The sequence below is a fragment of the Ursus arctos genome, unplaced genomic scaffold (genome assembly GCF_023065955.2).
Source record: "Ursus arctos isolate Adak ecotype North America unplaced genomic scaffold, UrsArc2.0 scaffold_19, whole genome shotgun sequence".
NCBI lineage: Eukaryota > Metazoa > Chordata > Mammalia > Carnivora > Ursidae > Ursus > Ursus arctos.
Window position 1 is genome coordinate 31,176,306 of NW_026622863.1, and position 24,294 is coordinate 31,200,599.

The window sequence follows — 24,294 nt, forward strand, 5'->3', positions numbered from 1 at the left end:
AAATGAGAACTCGACTTCTTTGCTGTGAAAAATTTTCAGATAACAATTAAAATAGAATGAAAAGAGTGAAGGGCTGGCTGTACAACTCTGAATGGCTGCAGCTGTGTTGAGTGCCAAGTTGCTATGCACACACACACACACACACACACACACACAGCTTCTGACGCAAATTCAGTCTTATTCTTTGAATATACTAGCTTTTGTCTACATAGAATCCAGCCTAATTATTTTTGTTTGGTAATTTAAAAATCCTTGGTGTAAAAAAAAATGAAGGAGCAGTATATATAGAAATACAAGATAGAGGTCCCCACAAACAGCAAGTGTTAATGTCCAGAGAGCAAATGTTAACATTTTACTGTATTGGTAGGAGGATAATTCTATTCAGACACTATTGTGTGGCTTTGTCAATTTTTCAACTTGAAAATAGGGTAGGCAGCCTTTGAAGAGTTGTTTTACTGCCTCTTGAGCTGAGAGGTGAACATGGTCGTTTTTCAGGAAGCCTGCCCTGGTTCAGAGGAATCAGAAAGCTTGCCCACCCTTCCAGCCTCCCAGAGGACTGTCAATACAAGCTAATCAGACCTTAAAAATGGGTCTGCTGCTCAGGAGATCAGCAGGGCAGGAAGTCAGGGGTCCGCTTATGGAGGGGGGCTCCTTGCAAAGGGTGGGCTTGCTGTGCTTCTCCATCCCGAGAACTTCCTTCAGCTGGGTTCCACATAATTTCTCATCATGGGGTGTGTGTGTGTGTGTGTGTGTGTGTGTGTGTGTGTGTGTGTGATTCGCCTTATTTCTAGAATAAGGACTAGGAATGATTTCCTTTCCTCCTCTTAACCTCCCCGTTGTTCCCCGGTCATGAGATACTTCTGCGTTGTCCTTAAAAACCAAGGCAGGGAATTCATTCTAAACTTCAGAAGTGCCACACTGACATATTGATGAAGAACCCAGAGGACCTGAGGCTAGTGCTAAATTTTACGTTTGGAGCAAGGCTCAAAACAAAACTTTTTGTAATAAGGGAAACTTGACCCTTAGTTTGGAATTCTGAACCCGCAGCTAAACTTTAATTCTCTAATCCTGTATTTAGTCCCTGCTCTGTCAGGCACTGTGGTAGACAATATGCAAGGGGCTTACTGTACACCTTCCGGGAATTCACAGTCCAGAGTTGGAAGTAGGTGAATAAATGGCATGAAGTCTGTCATGGTAAGGGCAGAGGCACAGTGTACAGCTAAAAGGCAAAGGTGGCATGACTTGCTTTATTACTGATGTTGGAATGGTGCAGCGTGGGATCATTGAACACGGGGGATATCATGGCCTGGGTCCTGGCGAGTGGGTACCTAATTTCCATGGAAACGTGTCTTCCATCTGCTTTGCATGGCTTCTTTCAATCTGTCCCCCATTGCCACCCAAGAAATCATTGTGACAGCAAGCAGTTGGGGAGAGTTGCCTGGGAGAAATGGCACTCAAGCTGGTTTGGGCTAAACAAATATGCCAAGAATGGTTTCCAGCAAAGTTGATGGAAGAAGAGTGGAGAATGAGAGAAGGATGTTATTGTTATCCCATACCATTTAGATGTTGTCTAGATCCTTGATGCTACTTTCTACTTAGAGTAGGTAGAATTTCTAGGACATGGCCCATATGTTGGATCATTGTGTTCTCAACAGTCTCTTTTTGTAATACCTTATTACTACTTGGAAATAAAGTTCAGAAATAGAACTTCCCTGCATAAATATATTTTAATTCAGTATGCTAACTTAACTGTAATGGGAAGAAAAAGTAAATTTGAAACAAAAGAGCATGTTTCTTACTTGAGCAGGACTACAGGAAAGGTAAATAATCAGATGTGCAGGTCCATGTGTAAATCACCTCCATTGGGATACTGACAAATGCGGACTGTTAACAGGTATGTGGCACTGCAGACTCAAATACTACCAGCTTGGAATCAAGCCTCACCTCCCCCTCAAACCCTACGAAATCTGGAAGTGCATTCGTTCTTCATTTGTATGGTTGGTATACTACACTCTTGGAAATGCAATGGATGTTAAAACTGTGCATATATGTAAAACACAGCCAGGCTCTAGGCTCAGATAATTATACACAGGCTTTTCATCTGCATGAATGTCCAGCGGGCCAATCTTCCCTGAGCAAGACTCTGTCTGCATCGTAGGACGTCTACCAGCCCTGGCCCCTGCCGGCAATCATCATAACCACCAGAAAAAGGCCCCCATAAATTTTCAAATTTCCCGCTAAGTTCCACTGCTTTAGATGATTAAGCTCAGAAGTCTGGGCCCTTCCTGTGGTTTGGGGACTTGGAAACAGGCAGCCAACAATTAGTTTCAAGGTCTTGTTTCTGTATCCGTGATAACATTTCTGGCCATAGGCTCTGTTGATGACTTTAGAGCAGCAATGTCATTTAACACCAGAAATTGGATGTCACTGACTGAGGGATGTTTAATTTCCATTAAAACATGAATTTCATCTGTCCCTGTGATGCTTTTCCTTGGTCATAGCTCAACCTGAATTGCTCATATTAAGGAACAACCAGATTATTCCATCATTTTCATTTTGACTTTTGCTTCTGTTTCCACAGCAGTTACCCAGAGTACTCTTCCTATGGTTCCTTATTACTTGGTGCAAATGCCCAGGGTTAATTTAGTGAAGGAAACTATGAGGGGTCCTTAACAAGGCCGAGACCATCATCTAGAAAATTCCTTTTGTTATTTTATGATTTTTTTTTAGGGCAGTCACTACTTTGTGAAAGAAAGAAAGAAAGAAAGAAAAAAAAAAAAAAAGGAAAGAACCAAACAGCTGGTGTTTAATGACTCCGTCAGACCCAATTATAAAACATCAACTACTTACTTTGATTTGCGTGTATCCATGCCATGGGTATACTTAAAAACAGTAGACTCTGCCAGAACTCATTTTGGCTTTGTTTACATTTATCTTTTAAACGTATAAGACTATAGATGGCACCTCACCAAGGTTATAACCCCTCTATAATCATTAATTTTTAATCTGGCAAAGAGTCTTGGGGACAGCAAGACTCATCTATATTTACTTGGATGCTCAAATGAAAATATACAGGACTCATGCTTTGGCTAAAACAACCCAGGAAAGCCCCGTCAAAGGTTAGGAATGTGATATCTTTCTGCTTCCAAAAGCAGCAGCCCTTTATTTAAGATGCTTTTCCATTTAATCTAATTATCCTTGAACTTCCTGTTGAAGGTTTTGAAAAATCCATGTTAGAGGGAGGGGGAGTTCAGCGTGTTAAGAATGCCCCGTTTTTGAGTTTGGGCCTTTATTTACTCTGTCTTTGGACCCAGGTGGTTTATTGTATTAAATCACTATTGCCAGTTTCTAAGGGAGACTGTTTCTGTGTTTGCACGATTGTGTTCTCAGTTGTCTCTGGTTTCCTCAGATTTCTAATAAAAAAAAAAAATGCTAGTATCAGAAGTCAGAGATTGGCTGCTTCATGTCTTTCTTTCTTTCTTTCTTTCTTTCTTTCTTTCTTTCTTTCTTTCTTTCTTTCTTTCAGATTCACAGATATTAATGATTCCTCGGGAAAACTGGACTTCAGCCGCCTTTCTCCACCAAAAAATGACTATTGGGCCATGCTGGCTTACAACCGGTCCAAGCTGTGCAACATTCTCTTCTCCAATGAGCTCCACCGCCGCCTGTCCCCGCGTGGGGTCACGTCCAATGCCGTGCATCCTGGAAACATGATGTACTCCTCCATTCATCGCAACTGGTGGGTGTACACACTGTTGTTTACCTTGGCCCGGCCTTTCACCAAGTCCATGGTAAGTGAACGGCTTCTATCGCCGCAAACACCTTCACTGTGCTTTTTATGGACACGTGTGTTTTCTTTAGCTTCTCGCCAGTTCTAGTGATGAGTCTGGTCTTGACAGTCACATCCTTAGGCCCATCAGAGCCATCAGAATGGGCTCTCGATCACACTTCGGTTGACTTAGATTGCGTCTGTTTCTCTGAAGGCGTCTTGGAGGGCTGGATAGTAGATGTGGTTTTCAGGTGTTGCATTAAGGATGGCTAGAGGTCTTGATGGAAATGGGTCTCTTTATTTTGATGCTATTATTTTATTGCTATTATGCAGAAAGCATAGTATTTGATAATGGTGTTTCAGGTCAGTAGATGAAAAACTGAATTATCAGCAGAACTGATTCCTTTGTTTCCATTGAGACTCTATATTTGATGTTCTAAATTCTTATTTAATGAGTGTCCACCTCACCCGGAGAAGCTTTCATTGGTTGGAAGTGCATTTTATTCTCCACCTCCCCAAAGGTGAGTTCTTTTGCATGAAACACACTTCTGTGGTTAGATTTGGAAATGTTCACAAAGATAAATATGAAGTTTTTACATTTTTGTTGGTAGTATAACAACCATATCTAGAAACTTTTTCCATGAAAACATTTTATAGAAAGTCTTTTTAAATGAACAATGCACATTTTACACAATATATTTGATACGGTATTTTTCTAAACCAAAGGCCTTTAAAAGCAGTCAGAATTAGTGCATACTAGTACTATTCCAGTTAGCTAAGGTAACATCTAATCCTCAGAAAAGCCCAGACACATTTTGGCCTTTACGAGTATCACAAGGTGAACTCATTATCCTGAGGCAGTGATCCTATGGCCTCTGAATACAGTTTGTCTTCTCCAGCAGCCATTCCCACTTACCGTGGGTAAGGCGCTTAACCAATCCTAGCCTGATTCCTCGCAACTAAGATGGCAGTAGGGGTTGGTGTGGAGATTGACCATAATGGATATGATGTTTATAATTACGGGTGTAGAGTTTCTGTCATGATCTTAATCTGACTATCCAGCATGGTAGCCACCTGCCGTATGTGGCCATGGAGTCCTCGAAAAGTGGCTAATACAGGTAAGAAACTGAATTTTTAATTTGATTTTACTTTAATTAATTTAGATTTATAATTAATTTAGACTTAAATAGCTGAATGTACCTAATGGCTTCCAGATTGGAGAGCACAGTTAAATAATGTGCCCAGCATGGTGTCTACGTATAGTAGGGTGTGTAGTATTCCTGTCATGAGGGTGGTTATTCTTGTTGTTACATTACTTTTGGAGAGGACAATTCTCTGAAACGTCATTGTTTGTGTTGCATACAAGGGTCACAGAACTAAAAGTGTCTGTAAACTGGGAGTCCGGTGGTGGTGTTTGGGTGGACCTCTGTCTCTGTCCCCAGAGGCCCAGAGAGAAGGCTATTGGCAAAGTAGGAAGGGTGTCCAGATGAAGAGAGCCTGGTCTTCAACATGTACTTCTGGTCCCCCAGGAAGCCATAATAGAATGAACTTTCCATGTTCTTGTTCCCAGGTAACTGAAAAATAGCATTTTTTATCTGCCACAAATGCACTTTTTTAGATAAGCATATAAATTATGAAGACCGTGAAATGTGTATATAGGTTTAGACTTCTAGGAAATTCCTCTCTAATGGTATCTTTATATATTTAGGTATTTGGTGGTATCCTTAGTCATCAGAGTTCTATGTCTCAGTTTATGAAGAGGTGGAATGGCAACTAACTTGTCAAACGCCTTGCTAATCCCTCTTGTTCATAAACGTTTCAGACTCCGTGTATGTGGGAGAGGCATCAGCATGACTGTAAGCTGGGGGTGGGTCTGTGTCCTTGGTGGGACAGAGTGGGCTTACTGGAAAAGTCGCTCTGGTGTTTTATCCTTCCGTACTGTGGCTTGACACTGCTCTGTCAGGATAAGACATTGGTTTCGTGGACACAGAGTGCACTTCTACCTTTTTTACACGAATTTATTTTTGGACCTAAGCCATATAGTTGTATGCCGTTCTCATGCCATGTGAAAGTTGTGTTCCTAAATGCTCCTGAAGAAGCTTAGCGTGGGTGCAGTGTACTCAACACCAGTTGGCTGTCTGTGCTTCAGAGCTCCGTCCGCATTTCAAAGAAGTGTTTCCTTTGAAAGGAGTGTTGCTGGAGTACACATCCCACTGCACCAGGTCAAGGAATCAAGAAACACAGCCCAGCCTTGTGCTTGGAGGCTCTGCCTTTGCTTCTCCAGCCAAGCTGGCTCCCTGAAGTATTAAACAACAGTATTCTAATATCAATGTCCCTGTTTTATTTGCTGTGACTTGCTGTGACTACGGTGATTTTAGTTACAGTAATTAGGTCACCCTTCATGGAGTCAGGCTATTTTAAGTGCCTCTTTAAGGAATATTGTTGCAGATCAGTAATTTTACAATTGGATGTTCTTGTGCAACTTTATTAAATGTAATCTGTCTTTTAAATGTTGCCTTTTTACAGTTATACATTTCTAATTGTTGCTGTAAATGCATTATCACTTTGAAATTAATTAATTTTTCCATTTTGGCCGCCTGCAGTATAATAATCACTAATGAGAAACTCATAGGGATTAATCTCAGCACAGCGACCCCTACTGGTAAATCTATGTCTTTGGCATCTCATCCCTTTGAGGTCTGGAGGTCAGGACAAGTGAATGAGGAAATGTTTGTCTCCCTTCCCTCCAATTTTTGTAAAAATAAAAATACATACAAATGGGAATGAGATTTTTTAAAAGAAAGCTTTACGCCCAGTGTGGGACTTGAACTCACAACCCCGAGATCAAGAGTCACTCACGCTCTACCTACGAAGCGAGCCAGACACCCCGGGAATACCGTTGTTTTTAAATATTGTTTAAAAAATATACAGGATTCTTTAGCTGCTTTTGAAACATCTTAAAGGAAATTAAAGTTTGATGGGAGCTTTCTGATAATGAAGTCACATCCATCATGTGTACGTTATGTGTTATTTTCCTGTCCTTCTAGCTTTCTTTTATGCCCTTAAAATACCCTGAGTTATATTTTGCATATGTACGTATGAATATACATTGTAAGTATATATAAAGTATTCATATATTGGTATTTCTCCAAGTAACGTAATTCACAAAACCAGACCCGGTGATAGGAAAGATTTTCAAGGGTAATTTTGGCTGTTGGTGATTGTTGCCATGTGTGTTGATTTTAGATTCCTGCCATACTCCCAGGTAGGATGTGACTTGGCACTTTAGGCCAGACCGTGATGCTTTATGCCTCGGCGTGTGTGTCTTCATTGACTCCTCACGATGGCTCTGCAATCTTAGAACTATTACCCTCTTTTTGTAGTTAAAAAGCACAGAGGATTTGCCCAGCTTGCTGGAGAGAATAGCATACCCGCCTGCAGACCCTTCAGCGGCTCATCCTGAGTGTACTTGCTCAGATCACCACAGCGCCCCTGCCCTCTAGATCTCTCCTGGTGCAGTTGGTTTCCTTTGTAAAATGTTTGAAAGTATCTTCATGAACTTAACCCTCAGCCTTCTTTCCGCCCCCGCCCCCCAAACTTTCATTTCTGGTAAACAACATCTGAGCTAGCATTCCTAGGTCCAAGCCAGGCCTTTGTGGATCGGTATGTAAATTTGAAGCTGAACGCTGTCACGTGGCCTCTTAGGGTGTTTTGTGTGACTAAATATTTATGTTGGCAGGTAACAGTAGAAAGAATATCATGTGTTAGGGTAGCAAGAGCTTAGCAGATGTTTTAGGGAACTGCGTTTTCAAATCATTTTACATTAAAAAATGGCTTGAGTTTGTAGAACTTCTGGAATGATTGAGTTATGTTTCCTGTGGCTGTGTAAAGCCAGTCATTGTGCTGAGTTTTAACAGATGTGCAGCTACCCCGCTAATGGATGGACCTGCAACGCTGGTTCTGTTGCAAAGTTATAAATTATAACTAGAAAAAGCACAAGATGTCATTCTTCTAACCTTCGCAAAAGCCAAGCTGAGTAATTCTGCCCTTGAATAACCCGCTGCAGGGTGATTTATAGTTGTATAATTTAAAACATAATGAAGGAGATAATAGATGTTGATTTGTTCTTTAAATTAGTGTTTTAGAAAAATACTTCCCCCCCCCCTTTAAATACCTGCAGCTGACTACACTCTGGATATGATCAAGGACAAACCCCCTCAGATTTTTACTGGCGTGCTGGCGTAGAATGCAGGGGCCTTTTCCCGTGTTGGGAGGAGGAGGTACAGTTTTCAATGTAGACATTTCAGCATATTCTTCACTAATCTACATATTTTGGAACTTCCGGTTGAAGGTTGAATTCTCTTGTTGCCTTGCTCTTGCAGTCCAGATATGTCAGAAAACTAGACTCCTGAGACCCCACTGTGGTCGGGCTGCACTTGACCTTTCCTGAAGAACCCCGCAGAAGGACCTAGAGGCAGTGCTTTTCCTGCTGAGGTTACATCCCTGTGGCCTCACACATTCTTCTTACTTTCCAGGATTATCATTGGCATTGGTTTTATTAGTCACCTCTGATTCTGTCCAGAGCTTTAAAATTAACAGTGGTTGCTCAATTCAGGGTCCAAAGGATATGGTAGAGTGAAAAGGAGCAAAGGATTTAGAATCATTAGGCCTGTATTCAAAACTCCACTTTTCCACCTCTTTTCATTATATAGTTTTGAAATGCTTCAGTTTCTGTGAGGCTCATATTCTACATCAGTTTTCATGTTTTGGGCTGTGAGTTCTTAACACCCAGTTAAAAGTGTTTGGAATAATAGAGGTTGGTTTTTCTCACATATCCAGAAATCCAGAGGCTGCCAAGGATATGTTTGGCTACTGTATAGCCAGCTCTTTTGTGATTATCTTGGCTTTTCCCTCATGCTTATAAGATGGCTGCAGTAGCACCAACCATTGCATCCTCTGTGATGAGGTCTGAAGGTAGAATAGGAGGGATGGGACCCTCTCTTTGCATATCTCCCTTCTTTATCAAGGAAGAGAACATTCCTTCTCAGAACCTACTTCTGTAGCAGACTTTCCTTCAGTTCCCACTGGCTGGAATTGAGTCCCTTGTCGATATCCTAGGCGCAAGGGAGGCTGTGAAAGTGCGTTTTTGGCACTTTGTATCTCTAGGGTGGTAATTGAGATCTGGGGGCAAGAAAAAAGGGTGGGGTAATGGCTTTTGAGCAGGCTCTGTTGAGTAAGTGTGCATATAGTTCTCCCATCTGCCAGGTGGAAATGGTGTCTATTTTATGGGGTCACTGTGAAAGCAAGTTAGAATTGAGTGGAAGGCACCTGGCCTTGTCTGGTCTCCTTCTATGTAACCAGCTTTACCTCAAGCCACTTGCAACCCATTCTCCTTCCTTCTCCAGGGTGTTGAAGCATACTGTCCTTTAGTCCAAAACCCTCCTTTTCCTCCACTTTTAGTTACTTTCTACTTATCCTCAAAACCCAATCCAAACATCACACCCCAGGGAAGCATCAGATCAAGATCTGGCCAAAACCCCCCTTTACGTGCTCTCCTAAGAACCAGTGCTCATAGTACTGTGATAGCACTCCATAAATACATGCTGAATGAACAAAGGAAGGATCCCCAGAGTTTCTCCTCCATAATACTGAACACAAACGCATTTTATAAAAGATAATTTCTGTGGTTTTGTATTTAATGCTTTTCTCCCCCTCTCTTGAAAGTGCTGCTTTTGCCTTCACACTACTGTATCCCTGGTCCATAAAGTAAATGCTCAGTAAATATTTGTAAATGAATAAATGAAAGACGATTGGGTGCTTAATGAATGACAGCCATTAAGGCATCCCTTATCATTACTCTGCCTGAAGTGGGCAAGGGCACTGCAGTTCACAGTGTGCAGATAAGGAAGCGGAGCAGGCAGGGGCCCGGCTGGCACCCCACAGCTAGTATATGGAGGAGCTGGGACCAGTTCCCAGCCCCCCCCCCCCCCAGGCTCCTGGGCAAGCACCGGTTAAGGGGTCTGCCAGCGGGGTGTGTATGGAGGAAAACTGTAAGGAGAGAACCACAAGGCTTGGGAAAGACAGGACAGGCTCCGTCCCACGCTACCTCTTGGGCACATTTCATAACCTGATTAGTATTCATGCGTAATACTGAGATGTTTTACCTACCTCACGGGCTTGGGTTGAGAACTGAAGGAGGCGAGGAATGTACAACATCTAGAATGTGCTCGATGCTCAACAAACATTAAGTGATATTACTATTATTACACATGTTGAGAATTAAAGATCATGACTGTATAGCCTGGAGAACATGCTAGATGCACAATAAATATTTATTACTGTGGTTGTTTTGTCATTGCTGTTGTCATCATTATGTTTTCAGGCCAATAAGAGGTTGCTTCTCTTCCCGATGAGTCAATGCTTGTTCTTCCAGTGATGACTCTGGGTCACTGAAGGTCTCATGCCCCCTGTGACCATTCAGCACAGAAATACCACAACCCAGCCTGAGTAACATGCGTAATGGCAGCTAGGACTCAACGGGTTTCCATGGGGCACCATGCAGGCCCTCCCGGCTGCCTGTGTTTTTTGGTGTTTTTTTTTTTTTTTTTAAACGAACACTTCATTTCATTTCATTCCATTTCTTTATTTATTTATTTTGAAGATTTTATTGATTTATTTATTTGAGAGAGAGCATGCAAGTGCGGTGGGGGGAGGAACAGAGGGAGAGAGAGAGACTCTCAAGCAGATTCTGCAGTGAGTGCACAACCCGACTCGGGACTCCATCCCACAACCCCAAGAACGTGACCTGAGCCCAAATCAAGGGTGGGATGCTCTATAGACTGAGTCCCCCAGCCCCCCCCCCCCCCAGCTACCTGTTTGAAGCCACACCTCAGCTTTGAGGGAAGATAGGCCTTTTCTTGTTAAAGACAAAGGGAAGGGAAATAGGAGTGGCTCTGTGAGGCATAGCCTCTCATCCTGGCATTTTCTTTGCCTTGCTTTTCAGCGTTTTAACTCTGGTTAGGCCTTTGTTCCCGAATGAGCACCCGAGAGGGGAAGAAGTGACTATCTGGCCTTAATATGTGTGACAAATTATTTAATGAACATTTAGCCAAGATTTGAAATTCCCCTAGTTTTATCTTCCTGGCCTTCCTTTCTCCTGCATCTCTCCTGGCGTTTTGGTAATGCTCGGCCTGGTCCCCGCTCTTTCACTAGCTCTTTTATTGCTTTTAAGTCCGTGGTGCCGCCTTTGATCCTCCCCTGTCGGTTTCCTTTTCTCCAATTTCATGCTTCTTTCCAGTGGGTTTTGGCTGGAGTGCAGCGCAGGCATTGGAGACCAGCACAAGGAGACAGATGCCAGGGGCTTGCGTTGCCTTGGGACGACGCTGCTGCACCGAGTCTCTGCGGACAGTGACATTTGTATAGCTCTCCGGTGCGCTGATCATTCCTTGTGAGGTGGACAGTAATGTGTGTGTTTAGTAGCAATAAAGAGAGCTCCAATCTGGTGTTCCAGATTGCTCAGAAACTGAAATCCACACCCGCCCCTGCCCCTTCTTATGACGCTAAGAAACCAACACGTTCAAAATGAGTGGACGTTTTCACGTAATGTGCAGACCTACTCAGTGCCAGGCTCCAGACTCCTGGCTTTACACCCTTATTTCTTGTCTCACTTAATTTAATTTTAGGGTTTGCTGTAATCAAACAATTGTGTGTCTCTGAGGAAGTTGCTTCCCCTCTCTGGGCCTCATTTTTGTTACCTGTAAAATGAGTCATTCGACCAAATAAGTGGTCCTGTGGGTTATGGATTATAGAGAACAGTGTAATTCAAATGGAAATAAGAAACAGATACTAACGTAGATTCATCCTTTTAATTCTGAAACCATGAAAAACAAACCCACCACCATCGACTAACACCCCTGACTTTTAAGGAATGGGTATTTTAATGCCAAAAACTGTACACAGGACCCAATTGTGGATTACATTCAACTTCGGGAAAGCTCATAACATATCGCTGTTGTGTGGTTGTTGAAAGTGCTGTGCCTGCACTTGGGCATGACTGGCCCAGAGGACCCCAAAGGTCTAAACTTGCAGTAAAACCAGCTGCATCTCAGTTAATTGTCATGAGCCCAAGGCGGGGCCATCAGAAATATAGACCCGTCTAGACTCTCCATAGGGGAGCGAAGCAGAATGAAGGGATCTGAGGTTTGAATCAGGTGTAAACGGACCTGGTGTATAGAATTTCTTTTTTTTTCCTCACAAGCACCTATTTCAGCCTATGCCCTTTTATAAATATGACACCCCATCTACTTACATTCCAGTTTCTCTAGGTCTAGAACCCTGGGTGTGGCTTCACCCGGCCCTCTGCTTCTGGGTCAGCTCCCAGACTTTCCTCACAGTGTGAGCTGGGCTGTACGCATCTGAAGGCTCATCTGGAGAAGGGTCCACTTCCTGCTTGTTGGTAGGATTCAGCTCCGTGGGGCCTAGTAGATTGGACACTTGGGGTCCTTTCAGGCTACTCTCTCAGTCCCATGCCACATGGGCCTCCCCAGCATGGCACTTGCTTTATCAGAGTGTGGAAGCCAGGGAGGAAATGGTCTACCAGCAAGGGGAAGCGACAGCCCTTTGCACTTAACCACAGAAGTGACATCTTGCTACTTTTGCCCATTCCGTTTGTTAGAAGCAAGTCACTGGGTGTGACCCACATTCACAGGGGGAGGATTTCAGAGCAGCGTGGAGACTGGGAGGCAGGGAGCACTTGACAAGTTCAGTTTCTTTGGGTTTTTCCAGTGTCTTTGGTGGGCTTCAGATTGACTCACAGGCTGCATGCCATCGCATGGATCCCTGACATGTTGCTGTTTGCCTTGCTGCTTTCCTGTGTGCGTTCTGTGTTCTTGTCTTCTGCCCTCTTTCTGGGCTGAGAGAGGTACCAGATGCACCCATTTTCTTTTTTCTATATTTATGCATTTCTGCCTCATGATGGGAGGTAAGATTTAGACCTTTAATAAGAAAGCTTATGAAAAGAATAAAGAAACGTGTGCATTATGTTCACTAAAGTCAAATATTTATTTTCTTGCTGCTTTAGTAGAGGGGACCATGTTAATCGATGGCCCAAATTTTCTTTCTAAAGAAACACGTATTGTTGAGTTTTGATTTGAGTTTCAAAAATTGGCCAGAGACCCTGGACTTTTTTTTAGGCCATAAAGCTAGATAAGGCTCAGCAATCATTTCAAAGCCCACGTAGAATATTATTTTTATTCCAGACTATGTATAGTCTTCAGGATTTCTCGTTTTGGTTTTGGGTTTTTTTGTCTTGTTTTGTTTTTGTTTTTAAGTAGGAATGTAAGGGGAAAAATACTTTCATTTTGCTGTTTTCAAAAAATATTGTACAGGTTGACTTTGAATATTGAACACCTTGATTTTGAATGTGTTCATGTTCTAAAACCTCTCCTTTAAAATGTATAATAAATAAAGTATCTTATTTAGTAATATTCTTATTACTCCTGTGAAATATCAAGCTTTTTTACTGAGCTGAGGCTTTTGTTTCTCCACATACCACCTCGTATAGAATCTGCAGCACTTGGAAACATTTCACCTTTGAGTTTCATATGATGGGGTCTCTTTAATCATTTACATTTCGAAAAAAGAAGTGAAATATTCTTTAAGAAGCCAAAGTAATCCACGGGAATGTATGGTGTTTGTTCAGCTGGATATCTTATTTATTTGAAGTACTGAGAGAAATCTCTTCTGACTGCTCAAAAAAGGGAAGAATAAACAGTAAGAGTGTCCAAGTAATCTGAGCTAGAAGGTCCCTCCTTTCACAGAAAAGTTATAAAAAGTATATTCGCCAGATCCAAAAAAAATACTGTATATCAACTACTGAGACCTGCATAATGTTTTCTTAGTATTCTCACTCTTTAGAAGAAAAAAAAAAAACTGTAAAATCTGGGAACTTAAAATTTTTTTTTGATATTTTAATATTCCTGGGCAGGTGAATGCAATAAGTCTGTTTTTCCTTCTTAGAGCTGAACATCTCTCGTTGGCTTTTGTGTGTGCGATGTGTCATTTGTCTCTTTGTTGACTCTATAACCATAAAAGACCACGTAATGAAATTAGTGTGGCCAAAATCTCAGCGTTAACTGTGAGCACATTTCCTATAAAGAAGGCATTAAAAGGATGTTTAAAAGAAAAAAAAAGAGAGAGAGAGAGAGAGAAATACAACATATTTCAAAAGAATTGGATTCTGGAATGTATCCAGTCGTGAAAATAATATAGATTTCTTCTCCTTTTGTTCTCTCTGTTAAAACCATCAGGACTGAGCTGGCGTCTTTCTTGTGCATGAAATGTTGGGGAACATAACAAATTCCTTTATCCTGGACCTGGAAGGGTCTTTTCTCTGTTGCAGTTTGCTTTCCTCTCCGTCTTAAGCTTGCATACCACATCTTCCAGTGCCATTTTGTCTCCCTGCCAGACTCAAGGCTCTGTAGGATTCATATTTAAGTCCAGAGTGGAGGCTTTTTTCATCCAAAGCCAAATTTAAAAAAAATAATAAAATAAAATGAAAAATGAAAAAAAAATTTAGCTGACCTTTGCCATGTCTACCATTGCTATGCCTCCATGTTCGTCTGTAATGTTAAGATCTGAAATGTATTTGATACAATGTGGAGACTCGCTGTGAGTTTTCTCTGAATGAGCCTATGTTCTGTGAGCCAACAGGACAAAGCCCAATAACAACAAAAACCACAGCTCACATTTATCAGGACTCACCTGTTCTAAGTACCTTTTATGTGTCCACACCTCTCTTTCCCACCATCCACGACCAACGGTACATGGTGGGTGGGAACTGAGAAGAGCTCTTTCATCTGTTTTGTGGAAGAAGAGTGTCTTGCGATGTTAGCCTAGAGGCCATGCCTGGACTTTGATGTCGGAAACACCAGGCTCCCAGTCTCCACCCTTCCTTGTAGGGACATCTGTAATTGTGGGTACATCACACTACGTCTCAGGACGTCGGGTCTTCTTTTTCTCTTTGAAATGGAGAGAAGTAAGACCTCTTCCTGGGGTCTTAATGATGTCTAAGGCTATACAAGAAGCCGTTGTCTGGGATGTTGTCTATTATTTGACTGTAAAACTCGTGAAGCTATGCCCCTGCACGTTAGACTTGCCCTTTCACTCCGAATCCCGAGGAGAACCCCTGAAGAACTCCCATTCTATCTTCCGCTTGGTAATGAAATTACAACATATTGCTGGAGCTCTGGTCCAATTTTGTGCCTTTTCAAACCATATTGTGCTAATGGTGAGCATGTCAACTTCCTTTGGTTTTTAGTGGCTCTGCATTTTGTTCCCCTTATTCTAGCTTTTTCTTTCTTGTAGTCACCTTAAATCCGTCTTTGGAAGCAGGTCAAATATGAATTAATAAAGCGATTTAGGCTCAAGTACAGGCATATCCCCTTAAATCTGTTAATAACACCAGACCAAAAACAACTTTATCTTGGTCTGCACTTCTAGGCATATTTCTGAATCGTCCACACCCAATGAAAGAAACGGTGCAATACCCTTTGACAAAATGAATCTTTTAATAAAAGCATCCTGTCTTTGGGATTTGGGGAAGATTTTCACCTGTATTTCCACATTTTGTCCTCATAATGATTAACGTGATACTAGATACTGTTTGCTATCAAGCAGTATGCCAGCTGCCCAGAGGGTAAAACTTTTAATCAGATATGTATGTGTTCGTGTATATATACACATGTGATCACAATTCTTCAAGGACCTAATAAGCATATGTTTACCTCTTTTTTGGTCTTTTTCTTTCTATTTCTTGACTACTCTCTTTATCCTATGCCTATTATTATTGTCCAGTTAGCTATTTATATCTTAAATATATCTTTGTGAAAAATTTATTTATTTCATATTTAACTCATTTAAGATGGTTTATAAAGATGACAAGAGCTAGCTAGCTAGCAATCACAGTGCCCACGGACACTTGCAGACAGTAAGTACTCAATAAATGGTTTTGTTATATCATGTAGACACGGCATGCACCCTTAGAAAATCTGCTTGGGGGTAGGGGAAGATAAAACCAGCTATATCAGCCTGCTCTTTTGATCCTGAGGCTTTTTTTTTTTAAAAACTCTTGTTTATGAATAAAACATTTTAGTCAGAACTATATTGACACTGATCAATTTTTTTTTTTACATGTGAGTCTAATACAGGGTGAATTCTATTAAATCAATTAAATAACTTGATCATGTCTTTAAATTTGATACAAAGATAGTTAAGCTGTTGCTTTAAAAAAAAAAAAATGTATTCTACTGAAATTCTTTTTACCAGGACCTTTTCCCCCTTCCCAGATATATTGTATAGTGAAGATTTCATCATCTGTTTTCTTTTCTTTTTTTTTTTTAAAGATTTTATTTATTTATTTGACAGCGAGTGAGAGAGAGACAGCCAGCGAGAGAGAGAACACAAGCAGGGGGAATGGGAGAGGAAGAAGCAGGCTCCCAGTGGAATAGCCTGATGTGGGGCTCGATCCCAGGACTCCGGGATCACGCCCTGAGCCAAAGGCAGACGCCCAACAACTGAGCCACCCAGGCGCCCCCATCATCTGTTTTCTGTACATACCAAATGTTATAGCTTTTGTCTCATGTATTTTTCTTTTTATCAGTTATCCCCACCAAACCACGCTTTTAGGTTGGGCGAATCTCACTTTCACCGTGTGCAGTTTTTGCCACCAAGTTTTTGTGATGATGATTTCAACCAGAAATAAGTGTTATTTATTTGATAAAAGACCAATATTCATTTCTTAACTAATACTGAAGAAATTCCTCTGCAAGTCTGTTCCCATATCCTAGGGTTTCTCCAGATTGGTCTCTGAGGATGTTGTTAGTGTGATTCTTTCACAAACTTTGAAAGAGTTGGATGACTTCGAAACACTTGCCCTTTGTATTGTTGTGGCCAGGCAGGTAGTAGATGGTGGGTCAAGTGTCCTCTTGTTGGTCCAGAACAGTGTCTTTCAAGCTTTTTTTGATTACCACCAAAGTTTTCTGTCACAACCCAGTGCATGTATCCTTAAGCTTATGCACGTATTCATGTCTTCGTGTATCGTGTGTGTGTGTGTGTGTGTGTGTGTGTGTGTGTGTGTGTAACAAACATTTTATCAAACAGTTCTCTAACTATGAGCAGTGTTGTCTGCTGTTTTCATCTCGGTTGTATTTCATTTTTTAAAGTGCTGATTGTGACCCAGTTTTACCGCCCACTAAATAGCAGTCTGTCCTTTGAAAATTGCCTCTCTAGAACTATTTGATCTGCTCCCATCTGACAAATGTTCATTGAGTGCCTTGTGGGCTGCCTCAGGGGGTAGAAAATGCAAAAGTGAGCAGATCGTGATCCTTGGCCTATGGGCACTGAGGTTAAACAAGGCAGAGATGTCAAGAACGCTGGTGTGAGGAGGCATGGTCGTACTGGTCCCACTGGTCCTACAGTGTTTTCTACTTCTGGGGTCGATGTAAGAGGAGTCACATAAAATTGCAGAATGGAGACGACATCTTTACTGAGCCTTGAAGGATATGTGGGAGGTGAAATTGTAGACACAAACAGGAGAACGTTTCAGGTAGACTTTGCAGCAATGGTAGGGTGGAGTCCGGGACTAGGGACAAAATTAAGGATGTGCAAAATTAAGGATGTGCAAAAACAAAACAAAACAAAAACCTCAGTAATCAAGATACACAATATTTAATGCAAAAATTTTTAAAAAATCAAAATTACAAAAAATCATGAAGAACAAAATTTCTAATTTTTAATCAAAATGTCAGTGTTATAGCAAAGTCTCCATGGCGTCTGGATTTGTGGTGAGCCATGGAGGAGGTGAAGGCAAATGAATAAATGAATGAATGAATGGCCAGTGAGGGTCTGGTTGAGGATTTGGGATCTTACAGTCTCCTATTAATACTGATGATGATGGAGGTAAGACGACGATGAGGGGAATGACCCACACAAAGCTAGCATTTATCGAGTGGTTGCTGTCTTCCAGGACTTGTGCTGTGTACCTTATCTATTTCTTACAGTGTTTCTTTAAGAGTGGTATTCCCTGTTATTGCTGAGGAGGCTTGTCAGGATAGGTAAGTATCCTGCTCAAGGCCACATAACTAAAAGGCAGTAGAGTGTAGATTCGAGCTCTTTCCAATGGGCTCAAGTGCTCAAGCTCCAAATCTCTACCACTGATGGCCTCTGTTAGCTGCAGATTGTGTCTGGGCTTCAGAGAGGCCAGTTTTATGGCCATAAGAAAGTGAGTTGGGAAGAAGAGTTTTTGGTTTGGGGTTTTGTTTGTTTGTTTGTTTTTGTTTTGTTTTGTTTTGTGTTGAGACCAATAGGTAGGCTGAAGGAGCTGATCTGGAAATTTTGTGAGCCTGTACAAAGGCAATATTAGGGGTTGGGAGTTAAATGTTACAGAACTAGAAGTAGAAACGTTTAATGTGTTCACTGAACAGGGGAGGTAAATGGGCAGGGATACAGAGGAGATACATTTGTGGATGGATTTGTTGGTAGGCCCACGTGTGCTTGCATGCATAAACGAACAAGTAAAGGAAGATATCTGACATATAAGCGTTGTTTAGTGCTTAACAAAATACTGTCCTGTCTTTTCTTTTCTAAAATAGTAGCATTAAATTCTTGCCTTAGGGATATTGGTTAGAGGTGATATGGGACTATATTTTAACATAATTTAAAGTACTTTTCCTTCGGATAGGTATGTTGTTTATCTCTATAAATAACTATTAGAATTGTGAATCTGCGGTATCTCAGAAACATCTTGATATATCTTTCTAGTGATGACACTTAATGAATGATGTAGGACAGATTCTAAGAAAAGGATATTTAGAATATCCACGTGTCACTTCCATAATATGTTTAAAAATTATCATGCCTATTCATTATTTAAATAGCTGTGGCCTTTTAGTGAATACCAACATTAACAAACCGTGTTAACATGATTTAAAATATGTAATGAAATTTGCAATGCCATCTGATGACGGAGCTATCAAATTAGCACACAGCATTGACTGATCATCCTTATAAAGAGCTGTTTGCCCTGTGAACAGAGAAGATGCACATCCCCTTGTGGGCTGGCAGCATTTCTGCAAGCATTTTCCTAAGCGACGCCACTGGCGGGATGGTTTTATTCGATGTTGAAATGTCATGCAACGTGTGCCCATCCTACGATTCTAATCTGCTGCGCACTTAGGGGAGTTGGCATATGTTCAGACTGGCTGGTAATTTTCTCTGTGATTGTGTGTGTGTGTCTGTCTGCCCCCTTTTTGTTCGTTTTCGTTACTGCTGTCCTCATTAAAGGCCTTTCCAAGGCCTTCCTAGGTTCTCAGATGACGGCTCTTCTGAAGCAGGATTATCCGGGGATAGAAAATGCTCTCTTGCAGATATGCCATTTCACCACTTTGAATAAAATAGCACAAAGTTTTTTCATTCAGTCCAGATTTGCTCCTTGCTCTCTTGGTTCTTTCAAAGTAATGACTTATCACAGGTCTTAGCGCGCAGAGCAAGTGAAGGTGAATTCAGCCAAAGTTAGTGAATGGAAATACAAAAACTCCCTTTTCTTTCTTCCTTCCTCCTCCCCTCCCCTCCCCCCTCCCCTTTCCTTTCCCTTTCCTCCCTCTCTTTTCCTTCCTCTCCTTCCTTCCTCCTCTCCTCTCCTCTTCCCCTCCCTCCCTCCCTCCTTCTTTCCTCCCTCCCTCTCTCCCTCTCCCTTTCTTCCTCCCCTCCCCTCCCCCTCCCCTCCCCTCCCCCTCCCCTCCCCTCCCCTCCCCTCCCCTCCCCTCCCCTCCCCTCCCCTCCCCTCCCCTCCCCTCTCCTCTCCTCTCCTCTCCTCTCCTCTCCTCTCCTCTCCTCTCCTTTCCTTTCTTTTCCTTTCCTTTCCTTTCCTTTTTTTCCCCTAAGGCTAAGCTTTATTTTGGGAAATCTTGATGGCCCCTCCTGTAAGACTCTCTGCTTTTACAATATTCATGAGGATCACAGAAGGTCTGTATGAAAGGAACTTGTGAACTTAGCTGCTTTTGCTGGACTCAAGAACTTCCTTGACTCTCCATGCTGGAGGTCACATGAAAGGTCCCCTTTTCTAGATGAAGAAACTAAGGAGTCCCCCCAGAGATGAAGGGTGCATAGCTTGTTCTGGTTGAACTTGGCCTGCAGACTCTGTCTCAGTATTTATCTTCTACCTTTCCTTGCTCCCTGTCAACGGATTTTTTTGTTTTGTTGATACAGCATTATTTGACCTAAATGTTTATTTCATCTCATATATATATATCATTTTATATTATTATGCAGCATTTGAAAAATAAACAATGTAAGTCACCTAATTTTTTGCCATTAATACAAGGAAGACAATCTGGCAGTGTATGTGTGTTTACATTTATTTGTGTACACACAGGCACACCTGTATAAACTCATGTGAGTACTGGAGGCTGTTGATAGGTGGCGCTATATTTCACTCTGTGTGGCTTGGGGGAAAAGCAAGGGAATGATCAGTTCATCGTTATTGGGCCGGGGAAGAAGAAAACCCTTTATTTCCAACAATTTCCATTCCCTGTGTCACCTCGGTATTTAATTGACTTCACTTACATGACTACTTGAAGTTTTCCCAGGCTAGTTGCTACTATTAATTATAACCTAGAGGGATAATATTAGTAAACTAATGGATCGCAGTTTCTAAACGGAGGCCAGCAGGTGACTTTGGAAGAACTGATCCACAAGCACCTGATGTGGTCGGATGAACTAAGGCTCCCTTTGGGCATCTCAGGTGGCCACAGTCCTGCAATAGCCTTGGCGATTATGCAGGCTAAGCCCGCTTGTTTAGAGATCAAGAAACTGGACACTGAAATGTCAAGAGACTCTTTGAAGTTCATGCCGAGAGAGTTTTCATGGCAATATGAGACTCTCACCTATTTCATGTTTTAACTGACATGGCCTTTCCAGTATTTTGAAAGGATGTAGATTTATTGCATAACTGGATATTTCAAAGTGGCCTGGGAATTAAGCATTGTGTTTTTTTTAAATGCTTATTTTATTTATTTGTTTGTTTGTTTATTTATTTATTTTAGTAATCTTTACATCTAGCATGAGGCTCGAACTTACAACCCCAAGATTAAGAGTTGCATGTTCTTCCAGCTGAGCCTGCCTCCCCTCCCCCCCACCACTGCCAAGGGCCTTCCCCTCTTGATGTTAGAAATGAAAAATTGTAAGTCGTGCCTTTAGAGTCCCAAGTTGTGGTACATGACAGAACAGGGAAGGAGTCTCCCAGCCCTATTGGTACATGGCAGGGCTTCTCTTAAACCAATTTAAAAACATCTCAGAATCATCCTTGATTAGCTTAGCCTTATTTGTTATTTGCCTTTCTTGTTAATTATTTGACCCCAAATTTAGCTGCATAGTAACTTGGGTGTGGCTTTGATGCCTATAGAGATTTTCACTGATCAGTTCTAGAATCTCTTTCATTTTGAAAGTCTTTACTTCTCAGTTTCAGTAATTTCTGGCTATTTAGGACAAAAAGCCACAACTCCTGTACCTCTAATTATGGTTGGTACTGAAGCCCTGTGGGGGTCTGTGTTGGGGGTGGGGGTGGTCGAGCTTGGACTTTCATAGGTAGGTTCTGCGTCATACAAGACATCTGCCTGCCCTGTGCACATAGTGTTGCAGACATTTACAGTCAGGGATAGTCAAGAAAGCCAGATTTTTAAAAAGTATTTTCAGAGAAAAATACCTAATTGTTTCTCTTTATGCAAATCCAAAGTAATTGTCTCCTAGAAAAGTACTAAATATACACTTCGGCTCTCTCTCCTCTCTCTCTGAATTAATCAAGTGTGGTTGCTGCCTTAACTTGCTCAGCTGGAAACCACCGGCTTGTAGGATTCCAGGCTCACGCGATGAGTTAAACACAGGGACCCCCGAGTATGGAAATGACACAGAATATTCATAAAGTCAGGCTGCTTGGCTTCCCAGAAGGTAACCGTGCAGCGGGCTGCGTTTCTGCAGTGTTCATAAAACCCAGTCCACACAGCAGCTCCATCCGTGGGTGACAGGGATTTTGCTGATGGTTTTAAAATCAGGGATAGTTTATAATTAGTTTTTAAGGACATTTTTGTACACACTTTTACGCATGGTATTAAACTATGGTGTCTTCAGTGAGAATTAAACTGAATGTCATTGTTCCCCTGGATGTCACTCCGACCCTGTCAGTTTGGCCTCCCTGCTGTCCCTTTGGACATTCATCGTGACTTTTTGTATGAATTCATTCTTTTCACATGGGGGGCGGGGATGGGGGTGGGGATGGGCTGCACTTGGAGCAAATGGAAGTGGAAATGCCTACCACACAGGTGCGGCTTCAGTTACTAACCTGCGAAAGTGAAGACTGCCCACGAATTCTCAAGGTGGCCTTCGAAGTCTTCGGTCAGACTTTAAGAAGCTGGCTTAGGATGGAAGCAGTGAATCGTGAATAGCATGTTCATGCTTTTCTGTAGGTTCTGGGTGATCAGCTTGTAAACGTGCATCTAAACGCACACTGTTAGCTTATTTTAAGTCTCATCTGTTCACGTATTTGAGTTGACTCTGAAGTGTCAGTGACAATATCAGATAAAGCCCTTCTTGGAATATGGTCATCCCCAGAGAATCCACATGTTTTTCATTGCAATCGTATTGAAATCTGCGACCATATTTTAGGATGGTCCTGTCTATAATGTTCTCATTTGAGCAACCTTTGGATTGTTTTCAGGGTTACACAGGAGGGACAGGAGGGTGAAGAAGAAGCATTTTGCTGAGTGCCAGGCAATGGGCCTGGTACGTTTTATATGTCATTCCAGTTACTTTACCTCTCACAGGAACCTAATGAGTTACAGATTATTATGCCCATTTTAGAGATGAGGAGATCAAGGACTTGAGTGCCTTGCCTCAGTCACATGGGTAGTAAGGGGCAGAGCTGAGCATCGGACGTGTGTGCCCTCCCTAGTACATCTCGCTGCTTCCTTGAGATGCACCCCAAAGACACCGGGGCTTCCACAGGCTCCGGTCCCAGCATAGGGCCGAGTGTGGTTTCTGGGAGCGGCACTACGGATGGAGCATTGTACTGCTGCTGAAGGAGCCCACCCGCTCTTCTGTGGTTTGGGAACCTGTGGTCGGGAATCAGCGGCACATGGTAAGGATAGGTCCATTCCTGCCCTTTGAGATGGGTGACCTGAGGCCTGGAGGGAATCACGGGATGGAGAGTGCCAGTGGGCTGCCAGGTCTGACATTCCTGAGGACCGTGGGGGCAGCTTGTGCTTTATCGTTTTCTTAGTTTTCTACTCATTAACCCACCTTGCAGTGTACTCCTTCTATGCTCTCTTTTCCTCCTTGAGTACTCGTGCTTCAAATGCACAGATTTCTCCAGCACTTACGGAGAGTAGACCAGAGGTCAAGCGGACTCGCTGTTTGGAAGCTTCCCACTCCTTCTGTAGAATGTGGGCCTGAATAACTCGGATTTGCACTTTGCAAGAGAGAAAACTGGCGCAGCGTATGGCGGGCACGTCCAGTAACCTATGTCTTTGCTTTTAAAGAACTCAAGAGCAGATGTGACCCCTTTTAGAGTATGAAATGCAGTATATTCTATTCTGAAGCAGTCCTGGTGACCTTTGAGGGTTGGACCAATGAGGTGTAGCAGTGTTTGAGCAATGCAGGCTTCACCATTAAATGGGTGCTGTATTTGAGTTTTTAGTCTGTTCTTTTGTGTTAGGAAGTATCACTTGTATCTCCCTGCAAGTTTGGAAAGTATTTTTCTTGGAGAATAATGCTGATCGAAGATATCAGTAAGGATTTGGATATTGCTAATCTCATTTGTTAAATTCTAGGCACAGATGTAACCTGCGTGATGGCTCAGGTTTCACACTTGACTAGCACAGTAGTGGTGGTGGTGGTCAAACTTACCCGATCCTTACCGTGTTGCCCTCGCGTGAGTTTGGTGCTATAGCGTATATGTGGGATTCCATGTTCGATACAGATTTTTAAAAACCTGATTAAAATGTCACATGGGTATTTTACTCTCCATGAAAGCTACCTTTCACACATACTTCTTAGAAATCAGAGAGCCCACCTAGCGAATTCTAGCTTCTCCTGGGTGTCCTATATTTAACACAGGCCCTCCTAGCATCTGAGTCACCATCCGCTGAACTCATATTGCTACTCATCCAAATGAGGAGCTAATTAGGAAGGCCAGAAAGGGGGAGATGTGGGAGTGTATCTGGGGAAGGTAAGGAGTTCTGGGTTGAGAAACCCATCCACACAAGCCAAATGTGTGTGTAGCTGGAACTTGAGATCTGATTTAATGAAAGAAAAAATAAAGACAAGCCAAACAGGACCGGCCCTTTGCAAGGATCCCCACTTGGGTACACCTAACACAAAGACTGGTGAGGCAGCCAGAAGCTGCGCAAAGCTGTTTTCAAAATCAGAGCCATCCGCAGCCCCCCCCAAACCCTTGCAGGTCATGCCTGAATACCTTC

General features: G+C 42.2%; 1 protein-coding gene across 1 annotated transcript in view; it reads left to right on the plus strand.

Moving 5' to 3' along the window:
* WWOX (WW domain containing oxidoreductase) overlaps positions 1-24,294 on the plus strand; it is a 924,491-nt gene that overhangs the window by 273,709 nt on the left and 626,488 nt on the right. The window contains exon 8 of the mRNA XM_026493639.4: positions 3,527-3,791. Within this exon, the coding sequence (XP_026349424.2) occupies positions 3,527-3,791 (265 nt within the window). The remainder of the gene's footprint in view (positions 1-3,526; positions 3,792-24,294) is intronic.